Raw genomic sequence first — 17,954 nt, 5'->3', positions numbered from 1 at the left:
CACGAAACCCATAAAGGAGGGCCCACAAGCGGGTCTCCTGCACACAGCTAACACGCGCTGCCTGGTCTTCTAAGTCAAGGCCACTAGAGGCCCACAGCACACCCCTCCCCCACTCACCTCTTCCCAGCCACCCACCTCTCAACAGCCCAAGTACTATGTTTGTTAGCCTTGGAAATTCAATAGCAAAATATTGACACACACAGATCTGGAACCTCCCCTCACTGAGAACAACAGGAACTGGTGAGAATCGCAGCCAAAGGGAAGTAGAACCATCCAACTGAGAAAACAGTATTAAGTCTCTGGAGTTCAAAAGTGAAAGAGATAAGAGGAAATAATGGACACGGACTGGGGCGAGGCCGCAAAGGAGGCGGCCTCTCCTCTCCCCTGTAAGTGACTGCACTGACCTGAAAAGAATCTTTTTCTACAGCCACGATCATCTTCTCGTTGTCACATTTGACTGACAGGGCGACATCCATGCTTCCGTGCACCTCTTCCGGTTCTCTGGGGCCAGGAAACAGCTGTATGCTGGGGATGGCAGGGTCCCTTGGCCGGGGGATCCCATCTTCTCCCCCTTCCTTCCAGCCTCTCCTGGAGATATCAGGGAAAGGAAAGGGGAGGCCTCCACTTCGGCCTCCCCCACCCCGGATGGGTGGGTTCTGCAGGGCAGGCAGGGTGCCGGGGTCCAGCAGGATCCGCAGCTCGGGAGGGATGGTATGGACTTCCTCATCTCTCATCTCCTCTGGTGGTGACAAAGAAGGCAAAACTTCATCAGTGTTTGATGCCAGGCCACAATCATCATCATTAGAGGTAGAACAGGAGAAATGAGCACACACTGGGCAGGTGTAAAATTACTCTTAACAAGCAATGTATAAAAGTGATTAGGAGTCTGGAAGGCTGAATTCTAGCTGAGTGGCTTTGGGCAAGTGGCTTACTTCTCTGTGCCACAGTTTCCCAGTTTTTAAAATGAAGGGGCTGGAATTGATCAGTGGTTCTCAACTTTGGTTGTACATTAAAATCATTTGGGATACAAAAAGGAATATTATATGGTCACAAAAAGGAATGAAATCCTGCCACTTGCAACAACATGGATGGAACTGGAGAACATCATGTTAAGTGAAATAAGCTAAACACAGAAAGACAAATCTTGCATGTTCTCACTCATATGTGTGAGCTAAATATTAAAAACAACTGATCTCATGGAGACAGAGAGTAGAATGACAGTTACCAGAGGCTGCGAGGGGTATTGGGGAAGGGGAGATAAGGTGGGGATGGTTAATGGGTGCAAAAATATAGTTAGATAGAATGAACAATATTTGATAGCACAATGTGACTATAATCAACAATATGCTTTCAAATAACTGAAAGAGTGAAATTAGAATGTTCCCAATGCAAAGAAATGATCAATGCCTGAGGGGATGGATACCCCAATTACCCTGAGTTGATTAACTCACACTGTATGCCTGTATCAAAACATCACACGTACCCTATAAAGATACACACAATTATTATGTACTCATAATAATTAAAAACTTTTAAAAATCACTTTGGGAGCTTAAAAAATTTCCCTATGCCTGGGTTGCACCCCAAGCCAATTAAAACTCAGACTTTCTGGGGTGGGACCCAATCTTTACTATGTTTTAAGCTCCCTGTATAATTGTAATGTGTAGCCAAGGTTGAAAACCATTGAGGTAGATGATTTCTAGGGCTCAACAAGCTATAAAAATCTGTGATTCAAGTAAGTTATATGGGACAATATTATTCCATTCAAATCTCATTGAAATACTTTCCTTGAATCTAGAGATTCTTTTAGTTTCTCTAAAGATGTTTTGAAACAACACTGGTGTTTTAGAATTATTATTTTGCCACCTCCTTTTTGACTGCTAAATTCTAACAGGTATCTGGGCAACCTGGCCTTTTAGAACCTAGTCCCTAAGGGGAAAAGAAAGAGCTTACTCCTTCAAAGGGAGAGACATTTCCATACTAGCAATACTCAGTATTTTGTCATATTTTCAATAATTTAAAAGAAATAATAATTTCTGCAGTATTCTTTAAATCCACTATCTAAAGCCAACAGATGTATGCCTCAGGTCAAATCCATCTCAGTGCAAGCTGCAAGTGAAGGTGACAGGTGGACATTCTCTCTCCTTCAATATTACCCTTTTGAAAAAGATGCTACAAATGTATGGGTCCTAAAGAAGTCAGACCTTTGGAGGATTTTTAATTTGTATTTTAATAAAAACCTTCACAACAACCCTGTTAAGGTAGGTCCTATTATTTTTCCCCTATTACTGGAGAGGAATCTGAGGCTCAGTGGTTAAGTGACTCCTCCCCAAATAGTGAATAAACAGCAGAGCAGGGACTTGAACCTGTTACTCCCAATCTTCATTCTATTGGCATTATACTCAGTAGTGGTACCATGGGGTGAGGACCAGGTCTGGAGATCAGAAAAGTTGGGGTTTGAGTCATACTAGCTGTAAGACTCTGGAAAACCTCAAGAACTTGTTGAGCCTCTGGTTTCTGCTCCATCAAACTGTGGTAGTAACTCCTGCCTGCATTCTGGGTAAGAAAGCCCAAGTATGAGTCCTCATGACTATTTTCCTGTAAGATTCAGCCTCTGACCGTGGCCTTCTTTCTTGCGATCTTAACCGTCTGTATTCTCAGCCATAAGTGGTTGCTGGGTGCCTCTGAGAGAAGAACCTAATGTAATCATGCTGGAGATGGTCTATAACAAAGTTCTCTGATGTGCAACCAACTCTATGTTACTGAAAAACCTGTATTAAAGACAGTTTCCCTAAAATAATCTATCATCATTCTAGATAATTTTAAGCCTTCTGGTAAAATGTAGTCAAACAAATTATTAAAATGCGCAACAAAGAAACAGCACCATATAAACTGAAATGAGAGTTTCCCACTGGAAAGCCTCATTTGGGGGATATTTTTTATACAACTGAAAAAAAATTCATACATACTTACCATTGTTTTCAAGCCGAAGGTGAAATCTATTAGCCACAGGAGCCATTGTGTACGATGTTACTGGACTATACCCATTGTCCAAAGCCCACTTCATCAGATTCCCTTGTGTTGAAGGAACGTCATCTCTTATTGATTTGGTCATTGTCATGGATCTTTCACTCTCTTTCCCAAAGCCAATACTGTTAGGAGCCTGAAGATAATAGCAAAATTTCACTCATGAGTCTAAAATTAAACTGTGTTTTAAATAACAATAAAAATTAATATCTGAAACAAAAATAGATTCTATACTGTATGTGGGGGAATTATTTACTCTTTTGATCCCTATTTTCCTTGGGCTAAGAAAACTGAGGTGAAAACCTTTAACAGCAGATTAAGAGAGATCGATGCATGCTGTTTGATCATACCATTTGGGTCTTATGTTGATAAAAATAATCAAGTAACATGTAAGTAGCTATATTCTAAGTATACCTAGTCTGTAACCCTATAGTCTAATGTTTAAATTATTAACACATCCACCAAATATATATAACAAACTTTCCCTTACTTTTATTTAAAATTACATATAAAGTATAATATACAAATGTACATACTACATTGCTCAAAAATGCCCATGCTTCTACTTCCAGTACCCCTAGATTTAAATGAAAGATGACACAATCTAGTTCCAGGTCATGTATCACTTAAAGACAGGGATATGTTCTGAGAAATGCGTCTTCCTGTCATTTCATCATGTGAACATCATAGAGTGTCCTTCCACAAACCGGGATGGTATAGCCTGCCACACACCTAGGCTACACGGTATAGCCTATTACTCCTAGGCTACAAACCTGTACAGCACGTTACTGTACCGAATACTATCGGCAACTGTAACACAATGGTAAGTATTTGTGTAACCAGACATACCTAACCACAGAAAAGGTACAATAAAAATACAGTAAGATAATCTTTTGGGACCACGGTCATACATGTGGTTCATTGTTGACCGAAACATTGTTATGTGGCATGTGACTGTACTACAGTGTGGAGATTATGCCATCTTTATAAACTATTAAATTCTACATGATGAAACAACCAATGTTTATATTTCATCTATAAGTTATGATCAATTTAGCAATCCTGTAATTGTATTCATTTGCCAATTCTATAATTGAATATGCTTTCATTCTATGTTCTAAAAATTAATTAATTTAGGTTACTGTTTCTCTAAATATCAATATTTTATCCAGTAATACAAGTCACTCATAAGATTAGCTTTCACCAGATAACTAGTTACAAAATCAAGATGATAGAAATATTTTTGGCAAAGTATATAAATAGACCCTGAGTAACCAGGACATGGAAGTAAATTTCTACGCCACCTGCTGACTCCTGTAGCAGGGGTGATCCTGTCAGAGGGTGAGGGAGCTGAATGCTGCAGTGAGACCCCAAAGGGAAGGCACCAGATTTTCAACAACTGCTCCAACGGGGTTGGAAAGCCCATCCAGCACGCAGATTATGCCATTTTCATGCTGTATGAAAATCACTTTAATTTCCATGCCCAATGATTTTCTCCTGCATACATGCAGCATTTTTCCTAAATTCCTCATTTGTTTCCCATTCTCTTTGCCCCTAACATGACTAAATATTAATCCTTTCCCACTGTAAAACCATAAAGGATTCACAGGCTCTAGTTCTCTCGGCCTGTTTGGTTGTGGGATATTGGCTGAGGACACATATTTCAATTCAAAGCTTAAAGGATCTCACCTCGTGCATTTTCCTATTACCCAAAGTGCTTATCTGTGGGAAAACTGCCAGACTCACCAGTCACAACAACTGCGCACAAAGGAACCAGACACAGCTTTAACCAGGTTCTGCAGCCATTTGTAAACTCAGCTCAACAGACTCAGAATATTTTAGTTCTAACTCCAATTCAAAGGAAAATCCTTGGGGGAAGGAAGGGTTAAAAGAATGGAGGAAGTGAGGGAAGAAAGGAAAGTAAAATGAGGTAAGGAAGGATCCAATTTATTCTTAGAACTTTTTTTTTCCTTTTGAAGCTAAGAAAAACCTGGTTGAGAACTTTTTATTCATTTAGTCAACAGCAGTTTCTTAGGCACGGCTTCTTCCAGACTTTCAAAGCGGCGTGTCGTTTGCATTGGCTGGAATCACACCACTGGCCTAAACAATACTGCTTGGCCTCATCTGCCCTAGTTTTTCATGTTGCTGGACAGCTGAGAAAATATCTTATTTCCAGAATACTATCATCATAACTGCCACCTGTCCTTTTGTACCAATATGGAATGATCCGTTTATACTTTTCCACATTAAATCTAGGTGCTATACATCCTATATTGATTATGCCTCAGAAGTTAAAAGGCTAGACATCCATCTTCACATTTGTAAAGTAGCAATGCTTGGGACAGTAGCAAGCAGGTGGTTCCCAGCACTGTACAAACTCTTCACCCTGTATTTCTGGGAGTCTCTAGACTTTTTCCAATTTTAGTGGAGCCACCCTGAACGAGGGTGTTCAAGGAGGTCTCCAAACACTACCACTATCTTTCCCAGCCATATCCTTCACAAAAGATGATGAGCTAGGTAAAGAGTCCAAAAGCCTACACCCTCCCTCTCCAATATTTGCATCAGAATTGATGGCATAGGGGAGGGGGTATTTGGGGAAGGTGTTGGCCAGAGGGTGCAGTGCCTGTTCCCACTGGGATTTTAAAAATGTTCTTTCCTGGCTGGGCGCAGTGGCTCACGCCTGTAATCCTAGCACTCTGGGAGGCCGAGGCGGGTGGATCACTTGAGGACAGGAGTTCGAGATCAGCCTGAGCAACAGTGAGACCCCGTCTCTACTAAAAATAGAAAGAAATGATCTGGACGGCTAAAAATATATAGAAAAAATTAGTTGGGCATGGTGGCGCATGCCTGTAGTCCCAGCTACTCTGGAGGCTGACGCAGCAGGATTGCTTGAGCCCAGGAGTTTGAGGTTGCTGTGAGCTAGGCTGATGCCATGGCACTCTAGCCCCGGCAAAAGAGTGAGACTGTGTCTCAAATAAATAAATATGTTCTTTCCTAAGAACAAGCTGGCCAGCACCAACCTTGAAGTCCTGAGGCCACATGAAATAATGTAAGAGTAAACCTTCAACAAGTTTACTCCATCTATTCTGTTATGTCTTGGAAGTTCTTCCTACCATAAAAGTGATTATGCATGGTCCATAGCAGACCTGAGGGACGAGCCAGAGCCGGACATGGCGATGCGGACACTTCTACCCCTGACGCACGTGCACAAGCCACCCATGTTTAACAGTGCTCGTCTTCAAATTTATTCCATCAAGTTCCTTGCAATTCCTTTAGCAGACACTTTTCTTTGTTTTCACCTTGTTTAGAGAAACACTCTATTGTTCTTACAGACACACTCTTAACGGGTTGCTTATGGAAGGTTGCCTGTGCCCCCTTTTTATGCCAGGCACTGTGCTAGCAGCTTTACATATATCATCTTATTTAATTCTCCTCTAGAATATAAGGAGAAAGACATTCCTATTCCTTTTCTAGGGAAGGAGAACCTGAGACTCACAGAAGTTAAGCAGCACATATAACTGAGAACTCACCACATGCAGGCCATGTGCCCAGTGTGTCCAGTGCTTTAGATGAAAAACCCTGTAGGCCCTTAACAAATAAATAGTTGTCAAATAAATGAATGAATGAATGAGTGAACGAATTCAACTAAACTTCATAATAACTCTCAAGGTGAGTTATTGTCTAAAGGTGAGTTAAGCCAATGTCTACTGGGAGTAATGACAATTGGAGATGGGATTTAAACCTAGTCCTAGTTGGCAGGAAGCCAAGATTCTTTCCAGTCCATCATGCCGTCTCTAAGGCAATAATAGAAGCAAGGTCTCTATAAACCATTTCCCCCTTTCTAAGCACTATTTATACCTTTGTAGTAGCAGGTACCTCTCCCTCACAGCACAGTCAGAACTCACATCTGAAACAGGGAGTTGAGAAATCACAAAGCGTAAAAAAGAACATCGTGAAACATTACCTAATTGTTAAGTAATGTTGTCATGCATTGTCCAAAATTGGGCTGGAACAGGAGTACAGCCAAGGAGAGGAATATAAACAGACCCTGCATTGGGATGAGCCATCTCATTTCTAGCCATTCTAATTCAGATGAGAGATGGGGACATTCAGAGCAAACGCCAGGACTGCCACAGACCAGGCACACACACTCAGGGAGGGAAAGAGCCACCGAAAGGTCAGAGTGAAGGAATATTTACACAAGAACTCCAGCAGGGAATTAAAACGCACCGTATGTTTTTGCCTTTCAAAGCATGATTCCCTTTCCTGTTTTTGTTATTCTGAAATTAAAAACATTTGGTCGGTGTGCCAGGCAGCAAAGGCAGCAGACATCCCAGGTCACCAACACGCCCCATGCCAGGCCAGGGAAGGCAATCAAAACAGTTCTGACTTTAGACAATCATGGCTGGGTTTGGGGCTTGACACAAAATTTATGTATCACTGTTACGCATGATGGCACATTGGGATCCTCTCAAAGTCTGAAGGAAAAAAACCCCACAGGAACCAGAAATGATTACTTTAAAATTAAGATGTGTGTGCTCGTGGCTTTGCCTGCTGCCTCTGGTGAGTGCTTTTACATGATGTTGCCTAGGGAACTGTTGGCTTTGCTCACTGTGGTATCACATGGAAGGTGCCCTGAATAAATGAATGAATAATACCAAAACCAAAGGCATCCCTGTCCCAAAATAGTGAAAACATAAAACCCACTCCAATTGATTCAATTCAGGTACTGAAAGAGAAACTGGCCATTTTTTTTTAAAAAAGACAATGCATAAAAATTTGAACCTACAAGAGATGCTAAATTATCTCCTTTAAAAATGGGGAGGAGGATTTTTTTTTAACTTTCAACATAATTCACTCCAAATAGTTATTCTGCCAAATAGTTATTCCCTACACATATTTGAGATAAGATTTATTTCACCAAATTTCAACATTCAACTTTTCAGGAAACCAGCTGCTGTTCACCTACCATGCCGACCAGCTAAGCCTCATTAGCACATTGCCTTCATTAAATAGAAGGCTTAAGGAATAGGCTGGACTATACTTTCCACTATCATCTCACTAACCTTGCAGTCACTGTGGTTTCTCTATCAGAGTTTCACCTTTAGAAGTTAGAAGCAAGCAAAAAGATATGCCAATATCGTATATTTAACTCAAAATGAAAAATCTATTATACGAGCTGGAGTCACCCTAATTTCCCATACCTTCCCTAAGTACCTAATCCTAAAGTAAGAGCTGATATTCAGGACCGTGACACTGAGGCCTTAGTTTGCAAACTCCTCAACCACTCCTCAACTACGACTGGAAAGCACACTAATACATTTTAGGAATTTCACAGATGAGACAGCTGGGGTTCAGAGAGGTTAAGGGACTTGCAATGGAAAAGCCTGGACTTAAACCTGGGTCTGTCCTGACCCCAGAGGCCATGTTTTAACCACCATACCTATTTTATAGGTGTGGCCTATACAGGAGCGGCCTATTTGGCAAAGTGAAACATCACTGAGAGAGCTTAGAAAGTTCAGAGAAGCAGAAAGTTCACAAACTAACACATATAAGCATAGTTTATATGACTGCTAGTCATCAAAACAAAGAAATGCTTGACCAACTTACAATGACTTTCAGGTTTCCTTTAACATCAAAAGATTTGATCACCCAGTTGACAGATTTTTTGCACTTCAAGATCAGGATGAGATTTTTGACCACCTCAGGATCCTCTCGAGAAGGTCTTATATCAATTATTATATCCACCTGGAAAGCACTGCGAATGGAAAACAAAGGCAAAGTTAAGACCTAAATGCCAGAAAGTTGCAACTATCTCCCCTCTTCCAAGTCTTCATGTTTCCAGTGTCTGGCCAGTTGATTAAAAAGCTGGAGTTGATCCCAGGCCAATGACATGTGCAAAACAGATTGTTATTGCTCACATAACAAAATAGTTTTACATAACAATAGAAACATACGCCTGCTGATAATTAGCCACTAAAGTTTTTCTCTTCTTGGGGGGAAAAAAAGGTGGTTACTTCATGCAGCCACTGTTTGAGATGGACTTGAACAAACCAGAAGAGTTTACTTTTTGAAGGAGGATGGTTGCTTTTTCAACCTTCAACACCTTCGATGTATAACTTCCCAACTTGGCTGTATATGCTCAAATTCCTTCAAAACAGAAGGGGGTGGCAGTTTGGGGAGTGGGGGATGGCGGGGAGAAGGGAGGCATGGTGGTTAAAAAAAAAAAAAGAGGAAACTTGAGAATAAAATAAGAGGCAAAAGGCTGAAGAATTTCTTGATTTATATAAGGTTTGCTTAAGCCATTAACAACTGCTACAGAATCATATCTGCATTTACTTTTCCAAACTTCTGGATATATAGTTATTAAAATAAAGAAAACAGATGGTCAACCAAGTGATTACTGGAAAATTGATGAACACAACTCAAACTTCTAAGAACTCAGTATAAAAGAGAATTTTTTACTAAACAATAACATCTCTGTCATTCTGAACTAAGGGAAAAGCCTTTATTTCCATCTTGGTTTTACACACTTGTAAAGCATAAAATATGTGGTATACTTCAATGAGGCCTTAGGTTTAATATCTAAGCACATTTGTCACGTTGCTTCTATTCTTGTTCTCTTAACTTTCCACAAAATTCTTTGTGCAGACAGGACAGAATCTTACACCAAAACTGATCTGTAGTTTATTCATTTTTAAAATCAAAACTTGATTAGAATTTTTATTTTGAAATCCCTCTACAATATAAATTTAAATTAAGTCATCAGTCTACCTGAAATGCAGGCTAAACTGGAAGAAGGACCTAGCTTTTCTTTCTTTTTCTTTCTTTTTAAAAATTCTCTAATTATTCTTGACAGAGAAGGTCAAATTTCCATTCCAGGGCTAGGAAGATAACAGGGAGACGGCACACACAAGGAAGAGGCAAGTTGCACCAATAGTAGGCTGGACTATGCTTTTCCACTATCATCTCACTAACCTCTCCCCCAAGGTCCTCTCCCCTGACACACACAGAGCTTTAAAGTAAACAGTTCTGCGTACATAAGTGCTCTAAGGACACTATGAACAGAACTTTATTAAAAACAGAATGTTACTAAAATGATAATTATGTTAATAAGGCACATTTTGTACTTTTCTTATCAGGGATAACCTTTATCAACGGGGATAATGATGGAGTGACTGTGTCCTTTAATTAATATCCAGAAGTTCAGAATAGGCTTCAGGAACTCATCTGGAACATATGGGATCTAGAGACAGATGTGGAATATCAAATATACCACCGGTGCCTTTACTCCCTTCTTCAAGGCTTCTGTGAGCCACACCTGACGTGGACGGCTCCCTTCCCTTTCCTGACCTCAAGTCAAGGAAGGTCTTTACTTCCATCTCTTCTCAGAGGACACACACACTCACACACGCTTACCTGTAGGGGTTGGAGTTGGGCGTGATTAACTCGATGATGTGTACTTCCTTATCCTGGGGCTGGCTGGACAGCACACACCCTTCTGCTGCTTTGGGTTGAAGGTACTCAGCAAGGTAATTGAGCGAGAGAAAATTCTTCCCTATGTTGCACTTGGGAGGGAACACTTGATCTGAAAGTAAAGCAGCACAGGGCAATCTTTCAAACCACCGAGCCATGTGATAACCAGATTGAAAGGAAAGAGGGTGATGGCAACACTGAGCAAGGACACAGGGAACCATAAGCCCAAGGGAAGGGCCTTAATCTGCAAACCCCTCAACCACTGCCCTGAAATGCCTCCCATTATGGTCACCGGTAACCTCCTCTTGACCAATTTTAGTGGCCTCTCTTTGTCTAAAGCCTCTCCGTTCTTGTTCTCTGTGATATTTCCTGTCCTCATCCATTTCCCCTGACCCATCTTTCACGTCTCTTTCATTGTTCCTCCTCCTCTGCTAATCCTTTAAAAATCAGCAGTCCAGGCCGGGCGCGGTGGCTCACGCCTGTAATCCTAGCTCTGGGAGGCCGAGGCGGGTGGATCGCTCGAGGTCAGGAGTTCGAGACCAGCCTGAGCAAGAGTGAGACCCCGTCTCTACTAAAAATAGAAAGAAATTATCTGGCCAACTAAAAATATATATACAAAAAAAAAAAAAAAAATTAGCCGGGCATGGTGGCTCATGCCTGTAGTCCCAGCTACTCGGGAGGCTGAGGCAGTAGGATCGCTTAAGCCCAGGAGTCTGAGGTTGCTGTGAGCTAGGCTGATGCCACGGCACTCACTCTAGCCCGGGCAAGAAAGTGAGACCCTGTCTCAAAAAAAAAAAAAAAAAAAATCAGCAGTCCTCAATCTTTGGTGCATGTCAGAATCCACCTGCTTGGACCCCAACTCAGAGAATCTGATTCAGAACATCCAGGCAGGGCCCAAGCAGCTTTCCTTCGTAAAAAGCTCCATAGTTGATCCCAATATAAACCAAGGCTAAGAACCTCAGCTCCTTCCTCAATCTTCTTCTTGTCTCACATTTTTCCTAGATGATCTCAATCACTCCCACGGCTTCAACTTGTACCTAGATCATGACTCCTTTTCTGAGCTGTAGATGTGTACTGTCATCTGTCTACCAAGCATCTCCCACCTAAATCCCAACAGGTAGGTATTTCATTCAGCATACTCAACACTGGGTCCACTATCTAGCCTACCCCCAAGGGCACTCCTCCTCGGATATTTGCCGTTTCAGCTACTAGGAGAACCAGCCACCTCATTAATTCTCTGGCCCACCATGTAGAATTAGTCATTCCCTTATATTTACTCCTCACAGAACTTTATTCTCTGAAGATTCAAGGTAGGAGGTTTGGGGGAAACAAGGCAGGCAGACTTTCACTCTGTCTCACAATCTTGACACAGACAACCGCTGTTTATATGGCACTTGACGGTTTACAAGCTGCCTTTGCAAACATTATCTCATTGTGCTGAGGCTGGCTCGCCACCTCCACCTGGAAAAGTGATGCAAGTACCAAGAGTCTGAGGACAATCCCCCGACAGCACATGCCATTTACACAGCACTGTGGTTGATGGGATTTCCATACGGTGGTTTAAATGTTTAAACAGAACTTGAAAGAAACTGCTGGCAGGGTGACAGCTGGGACCAGTGTCAAGGAAGTTCTAGGTGTAGCAAGGTTTTTTCAGAAGGGGTAATTAATCAGAGGCCTGGCACTATAATAAAACAGACTTCTGCCTTTTTCGTTTTAGGGACAGGACGCCAGGGTTCAAATCCACATGAAAGTCTCACTCAGGATTAAGGAATCTGCCCAGGAGGGCACAAGATGGGGTTGGCACTGCCTTCCCCTACCCCAACTTGTGCAAGCCCCCTTGTGCTGAAGTCTGCAGCATACACAAGGAATCACAGCTCTGGCCACCACAGCACCCCCGGCACTACCCCAGAACAGAGGGGACCAAAGCAGTTCACAGGGTTCCTGTTTGTCAGGCTCACTTCAAGAGAGTGTTGGCTCTGCACTCTGCAGTCTTCTCTAAAATCCCCCAGAGAGAAAAGCCCAAGACTGCCGACTCAGGCTGCTAGAGCAGCCTCCTTCCACATCTGCTGCGGGCTTTGCCAGATGAGCAGATGAGGTATGCACACTGTGCAGCTGCAGCCTGCGGATGCCTCCCCCAGATCACAGGATGGAAAATGATACTGAATGGCAGGGCTGAAATTTAATTAAGATGTGTTCATGGGCCGGGGACAGGCCAGTCTAGAACTCAAGAGACTAGGACCCTCCTGGGACTATGGTCTGCATATTCAGTTCATAGGTGTACCTGGTGTGTATCTGGCATGTGGTAGGCACATGGTATATGTTTCCTGAATTAACAAACAATGATGTGAGATTTGAGACAAATAACAAAACATTCACCCATGTTAAACCACTAGGAAAGGTTTAATTGTTTAAAAGTTGCTATTATTACGGGCTCCAGTCCCAGATGCTATTGTCACTAAGCTGGATAAGCCGATCCCTTTCTGTTGTGTGTGCAGTCCCCTCCTCGTGACTTTCCTCATGCCTGGCACCAAAACTTACACCAAGTGCCAAGTAGAAAGGAAACCACAAAGGGGAATCCCTGGGTAGAAACCTGGCAAGTTTTGGGGGAAAAAGTCACATGCTTATTTGTATTTCAGGAAAAGGTTGACAAATGACTTGAGACCTGGAACGATACACTCCGAGAGGAGGAACGAACCTGGGAAGCAATGCAGACACCTGCCATGGAAACCAAGACTCTGGTGGTAAATCAGTGTTGCTCGAAGCCCTGCAGTTAGTGAGGCCAGTTGCAATAAGAACAAAACTCTTCAATTCTTCTACTCAAGGTATATAGGTTAGAGCAGTTCTCAAATGTTACCAAGCATTGAAACCACCTGGAGGGCTTAGTAAACCAGATTCGGTTTGGTCTGGCTTGGGCCTGAGAACAGGCATTTCTAACAAGTCCCCAGGTGATGCCGATGCTGCTGGGGTGGGAACCATACTGAGAATGACTGGGGTTAGAGCAAGAGGGGGCTTAGGGCCTGGGAACAAGGAGGATAGAGACAGGTCAGTTTCTACGAAGTGGCTGCTGAGACTTGCTCAGTGGAGTCTGACCTGTGGTGACAAATGACATCACCTTGTGGTCCAGTGACCCAAACAAGGAATCTTACTTTCCCTAATTGCTTTCTCCATGGTGTGGCCCAGAGACTTGTACCCAACTGGTGGCTACAGTCAAGTTTCGGGGGCTCTGAAGGTGTTATCAAGGAGTTAACCAATTTTTACTGGACTGGACACCAGGTCCTTTAAGTTCACTTCCAGTTAAGTGACAGCCCCTTGCTCTCAGAGCAGGTGATTGCTGCACACAGAAGCTTATGCACTGTCAAGAGAACAGAGTCCAACATTCTAAATGTTATTATAACAAATTTTCTTATTCTAACAAATTCCAAGGGGTAATCAACATTCTTTCATGCTACTAGAAATCTGCTTCAAAAATGCAGCCCACTGGCCAGGGCTTAGAACCTTTATTAAAAAAGATTTTTCATTTTGTCTCAACGGGATTTGACCTCTATTATTAACCACCTGACTACCACGAGAGTATTGTAACAAACTTAGACTTTTTGAGCTTACCTCTTATACAAAACCCCTTCTCTCTACCCCAACTAAACAAGTCTTTTCATCTGGGCAGCCCACTTTCATTTTTAGGTTTTGCTTATTTGGCTAAGATTTAACTACAGCATCAGGCAAAAAGCATTAGACTCAAGAGTCAGGAAACCTGGGTTTGAGTTCTGGCTTCATCACTTGGTAGCAATGTGAACTCGAGCAAATTCATCTAGCCCTCCACTAAGCCCTCTGTAAAATGGTAGAAATGATGTCTTCCTCCTGGGATTACGGTGGGGTTACGTGGATGAGTGTGAAGGCCTCTGATACAGCTTCTGCATATAGCACAGTCTCTGACATCAGTATCCACCTTTGCTCTACCTGTCTCACACACTATTTTGTTTTTAATGTTTTCAGAGATGAAGTCTCATTCTGTCACCCAGGCTAGAGTGCAGTGGCACGATCATAGCTCACTGTGGCCTCAATCTCCTGAGTAGCTGGGACTACAAGCACACACCATGCCACCACACCCAACTAATTCTTTAAAATTTATTGTAGAGATGGGGTCTTGCTCTGTTGCCCAGTCTGATCTCAAACTTCTGGGCCCAAGTAATCCTCCTACCTCATCCTCCCAAAGTGCTGGGATTACACACATGAGCCACTATGCCTGGCCTGTCTCTCATACACTTTAAAGGAGCCCAGATCCAAACAAGAGTCAGGATCATCCATTCAATAACCCACCCTTCCCTGCTATGCTGTCTGTGGGGTAGGAAATCACAGCTGAAGACTCAAACAGAAAGCAGCTGGATCCTGAAGACCTGAAATGTAGTGCTCACGTGATCACCTGTCTAAAACAAGGACCCATTCACAAGAGTTGCTATTTCCTAGTAACTTATGGGGGCGGGGTCTCAAATATGCTCAACTAAAGATAGTTATAAATTTTTCTTAAAAAATAGGCTTTCAAAATTGAGTCACTGGATATTTATAACCATCTGCAAGGAAAGGAAATTGAAATAGGCAATCCCTTATCAAGGCCATACAGTTCCTTTCTCTAATAATTTGTCCATATAATAGGCACTAGTATTAAAAATATATTTAAGCTGGGTGCCATGCATGTGCCTAGAGTTCCAGCTACTCAGGAGGATGAGGTGGGAGGATGACTTGAGGCCAGGAGTTCAAGGCTGCAGTATGCTCTGACAGTGCCAGTGAATAGCCACTGCACTCCAGCTTGGGCAACATGGGAAGATCCGGTCTCTATGTGAAAAATAAATAAATATGTATATTTTAAAACACTTTTCCTCTGCTGTTATCCAAAATGTAACTGATGTCTCAACCTCATAAACTGACGCTGGCTTCAAACATTTACAAGATAACAAGAAGGGGAAGACCCACCTGTTGAACCGTCCTGCAAACTCCTCCTTCATACAATCAGTTGTCACCACCTTTCTTACACCCTCACCTTCTCATCACCACTTGCTTCTTCTGACTTGTGTGTGTGGATGTCTCCTGAATCCTACACAGCAACCTCCTCCTCTCTCAACCATGCTACCCCCATTGCTCACTTGGCTATCACCAGGCCTGTTTGTTCAGAAGGAAAACAAGAAGGAGGGGACATGGACCATTGTACATCAGTCATTAACTGAAGCCACACAGAATTTACCTTCCCCCACTTTAATATAAATGTTTCTTGCTATCTTGAGTTCCGTGAATGAAGTAACTGCTCCATACTCCTTTCGGGCCCAATTCAACAGATGTTCATTTCCATGGGGGAAGTTCCTTTCTTCTGTTTCTGCTGTCAAGGAGAAGTTTCCTGATGAAAACTGGACCACAGAACCCTCAGACACCTAGAGGAAATAGAATTGCACATTTAACACAGTGCAGTCACCCACAGCTGAATTATAACTAGAGAAAATGCTTCTCAGACAACAGGCATCTGTCAATCAAACCTCTCCTCTTTGTTATATAGGCAGATCAGCTTTTTTCAAATGCTCATTCAAGAAATAATCCCAAGCCTAGTCCTCTCAGATAATGGCAAAACTACCAATGTAGGATGTCCCTCTGAACTTTGAAAGAATTTTGTGATGAATAATGGCATTGTGCATTGTCAGTAATCATAAGAATTATCACTGCTATTTTCCAGATATCTAAATCTTCAGCCAATCTTCCAAGTAATACATTTCAAGTCAAGGGGGAAGCCTTGCTGAGTATTCCCAGGAGCTTATAATGGGATTCAGGGTCAGGACAAGCGACCCCAAAGTCCTGCTAGCAACTGAACATGACTCCCAGGTCCTCCGGAGCTGCAGCGTCTGCTGACAGACTCACCACAACAGGGGCTCAATGACAGTGTATGTTCTCCTGAGCTCTGAGATAAGAATAGCCAAAGGTTGCCAGTCTTCTACCACATTACTCCATTTCATGGCAGTGAGATGAATGTGTATAAGTTTATTTTGTAAGACCCCCAAATTCCCACAGATAATGGAGTCAAGAGGCTATTAAACTAATCCTAATAAAACTTTCAGGATGATTTATGCAAGCACCACATTTTTGCTGGATGTATTTAGACCATCACTGACCTAGCTTATCATGGTATATATATAATTAACACATACTAAGGAGGAAAATCATCTTGTTGCTGTACTATGATCAAATTTAGTTGCTGGTAAAATGATGCATGCCATCTTCACTGGCTAGCATTTATAAAATGAGTGATTTTATCAATGTCAAGGTAAAACTCAAAATGTGGGCAAAAGGGCCCACAAATTTCCAAGTCACAGAACCTTAAACATTTTGTATTAAATTTCACATTAATATTTATTCTTAGCAAAAAGTGAGCAGTTTTTGAAGGGGTTATAAACAGCCAGACTAAGAAGCAAGTTGAGGGTGGCAGTTTTATAAACGGTCTATTGCCTACAGCAGCGTATTCAACGTTAACACACACACACACACACACACACACACACACACACACACACACACGAGGGTATTTAGCAGCTATTGTGCTAGGCACTGATATTTTCTATTCAATTACACACACATAATTTTTCAAATGCTGGCAAAGAGGTACTTAACTGATTCCATGATGTACCTATTGCTGCAGTTCCATCTTGGCTAAGGACTAGAATAATCTGAAGAGCTTCTAAGTATCCTGATGCCCAGGCCATACTCCAGACCAGTCAGAATCTCTGGGGTGGGGCCCAGGCATTGGAATTTTTTTAAGCTTCCTGGGTGATTCCAATAGCCACATTTGAGAAATCCTACGTTAATGGGTACCCAGTGATCCACAGGCTGAAGAGCACTGTTATAGGACAGGCCCAGTGTGGACACCTCACAGCCTCCTCTACCCCAGGGGTTCTTAACCAGGGTGATTTTCTCCTCCAGGAGATACGCGGCAATGTCCAGAAGGATTTCTGATTATCACAACTGGGAGGGAGGTGCTACCAGCATCTACTGCGTGGAGGCCAGGGATGCTGCTAAACAGCCTGCAGTGCACGGGACAACCCACGACAGAGAATCACTCACAAGGCCAACAGTGCAGAAACTGAGAAATCCTGCTCCTCCCTTTAGACTGACTGAATGTTCCCAGTACTCACACATCTACTGGATCCCCAGTTTGAATCCCCCAATTGACAGTCCTTTCTATGCTAGAAATTGTGTTGTCTAGTACTTAGGAAAGAAAGAGAGCGCCTTGCCTTTCCGGTTTGTACGGGCTGGGGAGGACCTGAGCTAGTCACTCACAGCCGCTTGCAAGAGGTACCGCTTACTGCATCAGGCACCGCGAGGTGCTGTCCAGTGTGGTAATTTCCAAATGTCCTGATGCCGGTCGTGGGCAAAACCAGTGTGGAACATTTAGCTTTGACCTCATTTTGAGGTCACTTGCA

General features: G+C 42.6%; 1 protein-coding gene across 3 annotated transcripts in view; it reads right to left on the bottom strand.

Moving 5' to 3' along the window:
- TGFBR3 (transforming growth factor beta receptor 3) overlaps window positions 1–17,954 on the bottom strand; it is a 286,700-nt gene that overhangs the window by 136,553 nt on the left and 132,193 nt on the right. For all 3 annotated transcript variants that reach the window (XM_045547542.1, XM_045547545.1, XM_045547544.1), the window contains exons 5-9: window positions 15,737–15,920; window positions 10,447–10,615; window positions 8,638–8,785; window positions 2,974–3,163; window positions 405–739 (exon numbers count right to left, since the gene is read on the bottom strand). In XM_045547542.1, the coding sequence (XP_045403498.1) occupies window positions 405–739; window positions 2,974–3,163; window positions 8,638–8,785; window positions 10,447–10,615; window positions 15,737–15,920 (1,026 nt within the window). The remainder of the gene's footprint in view (window positions 1–404; window positions 740–2,973; window positions 3,164–8,637; window positions 8,786–10,446; window positions 10,616–15,736; window positions 15,921–17,954) is intronic.

This window comes from Lemur catta, chromosome 3 (assembly GCF_020740605.2).
Source record: "Lemur catta isolate mLemCat1 chromosome 3, mLemCat1.pri, whole genome shotgun sequence".
Classification (NCBI taxonomy): Eukaryota; Metazoa; Chordata; class Mammalia; order Primates; family Lemuridae; genus Lemur; species Lemur catta.
The sequence above is the reverse complement of the archived record's forward strand: the minus strand, read 5'-3'. Positions and strand labels throughout refer to the sequence as shown.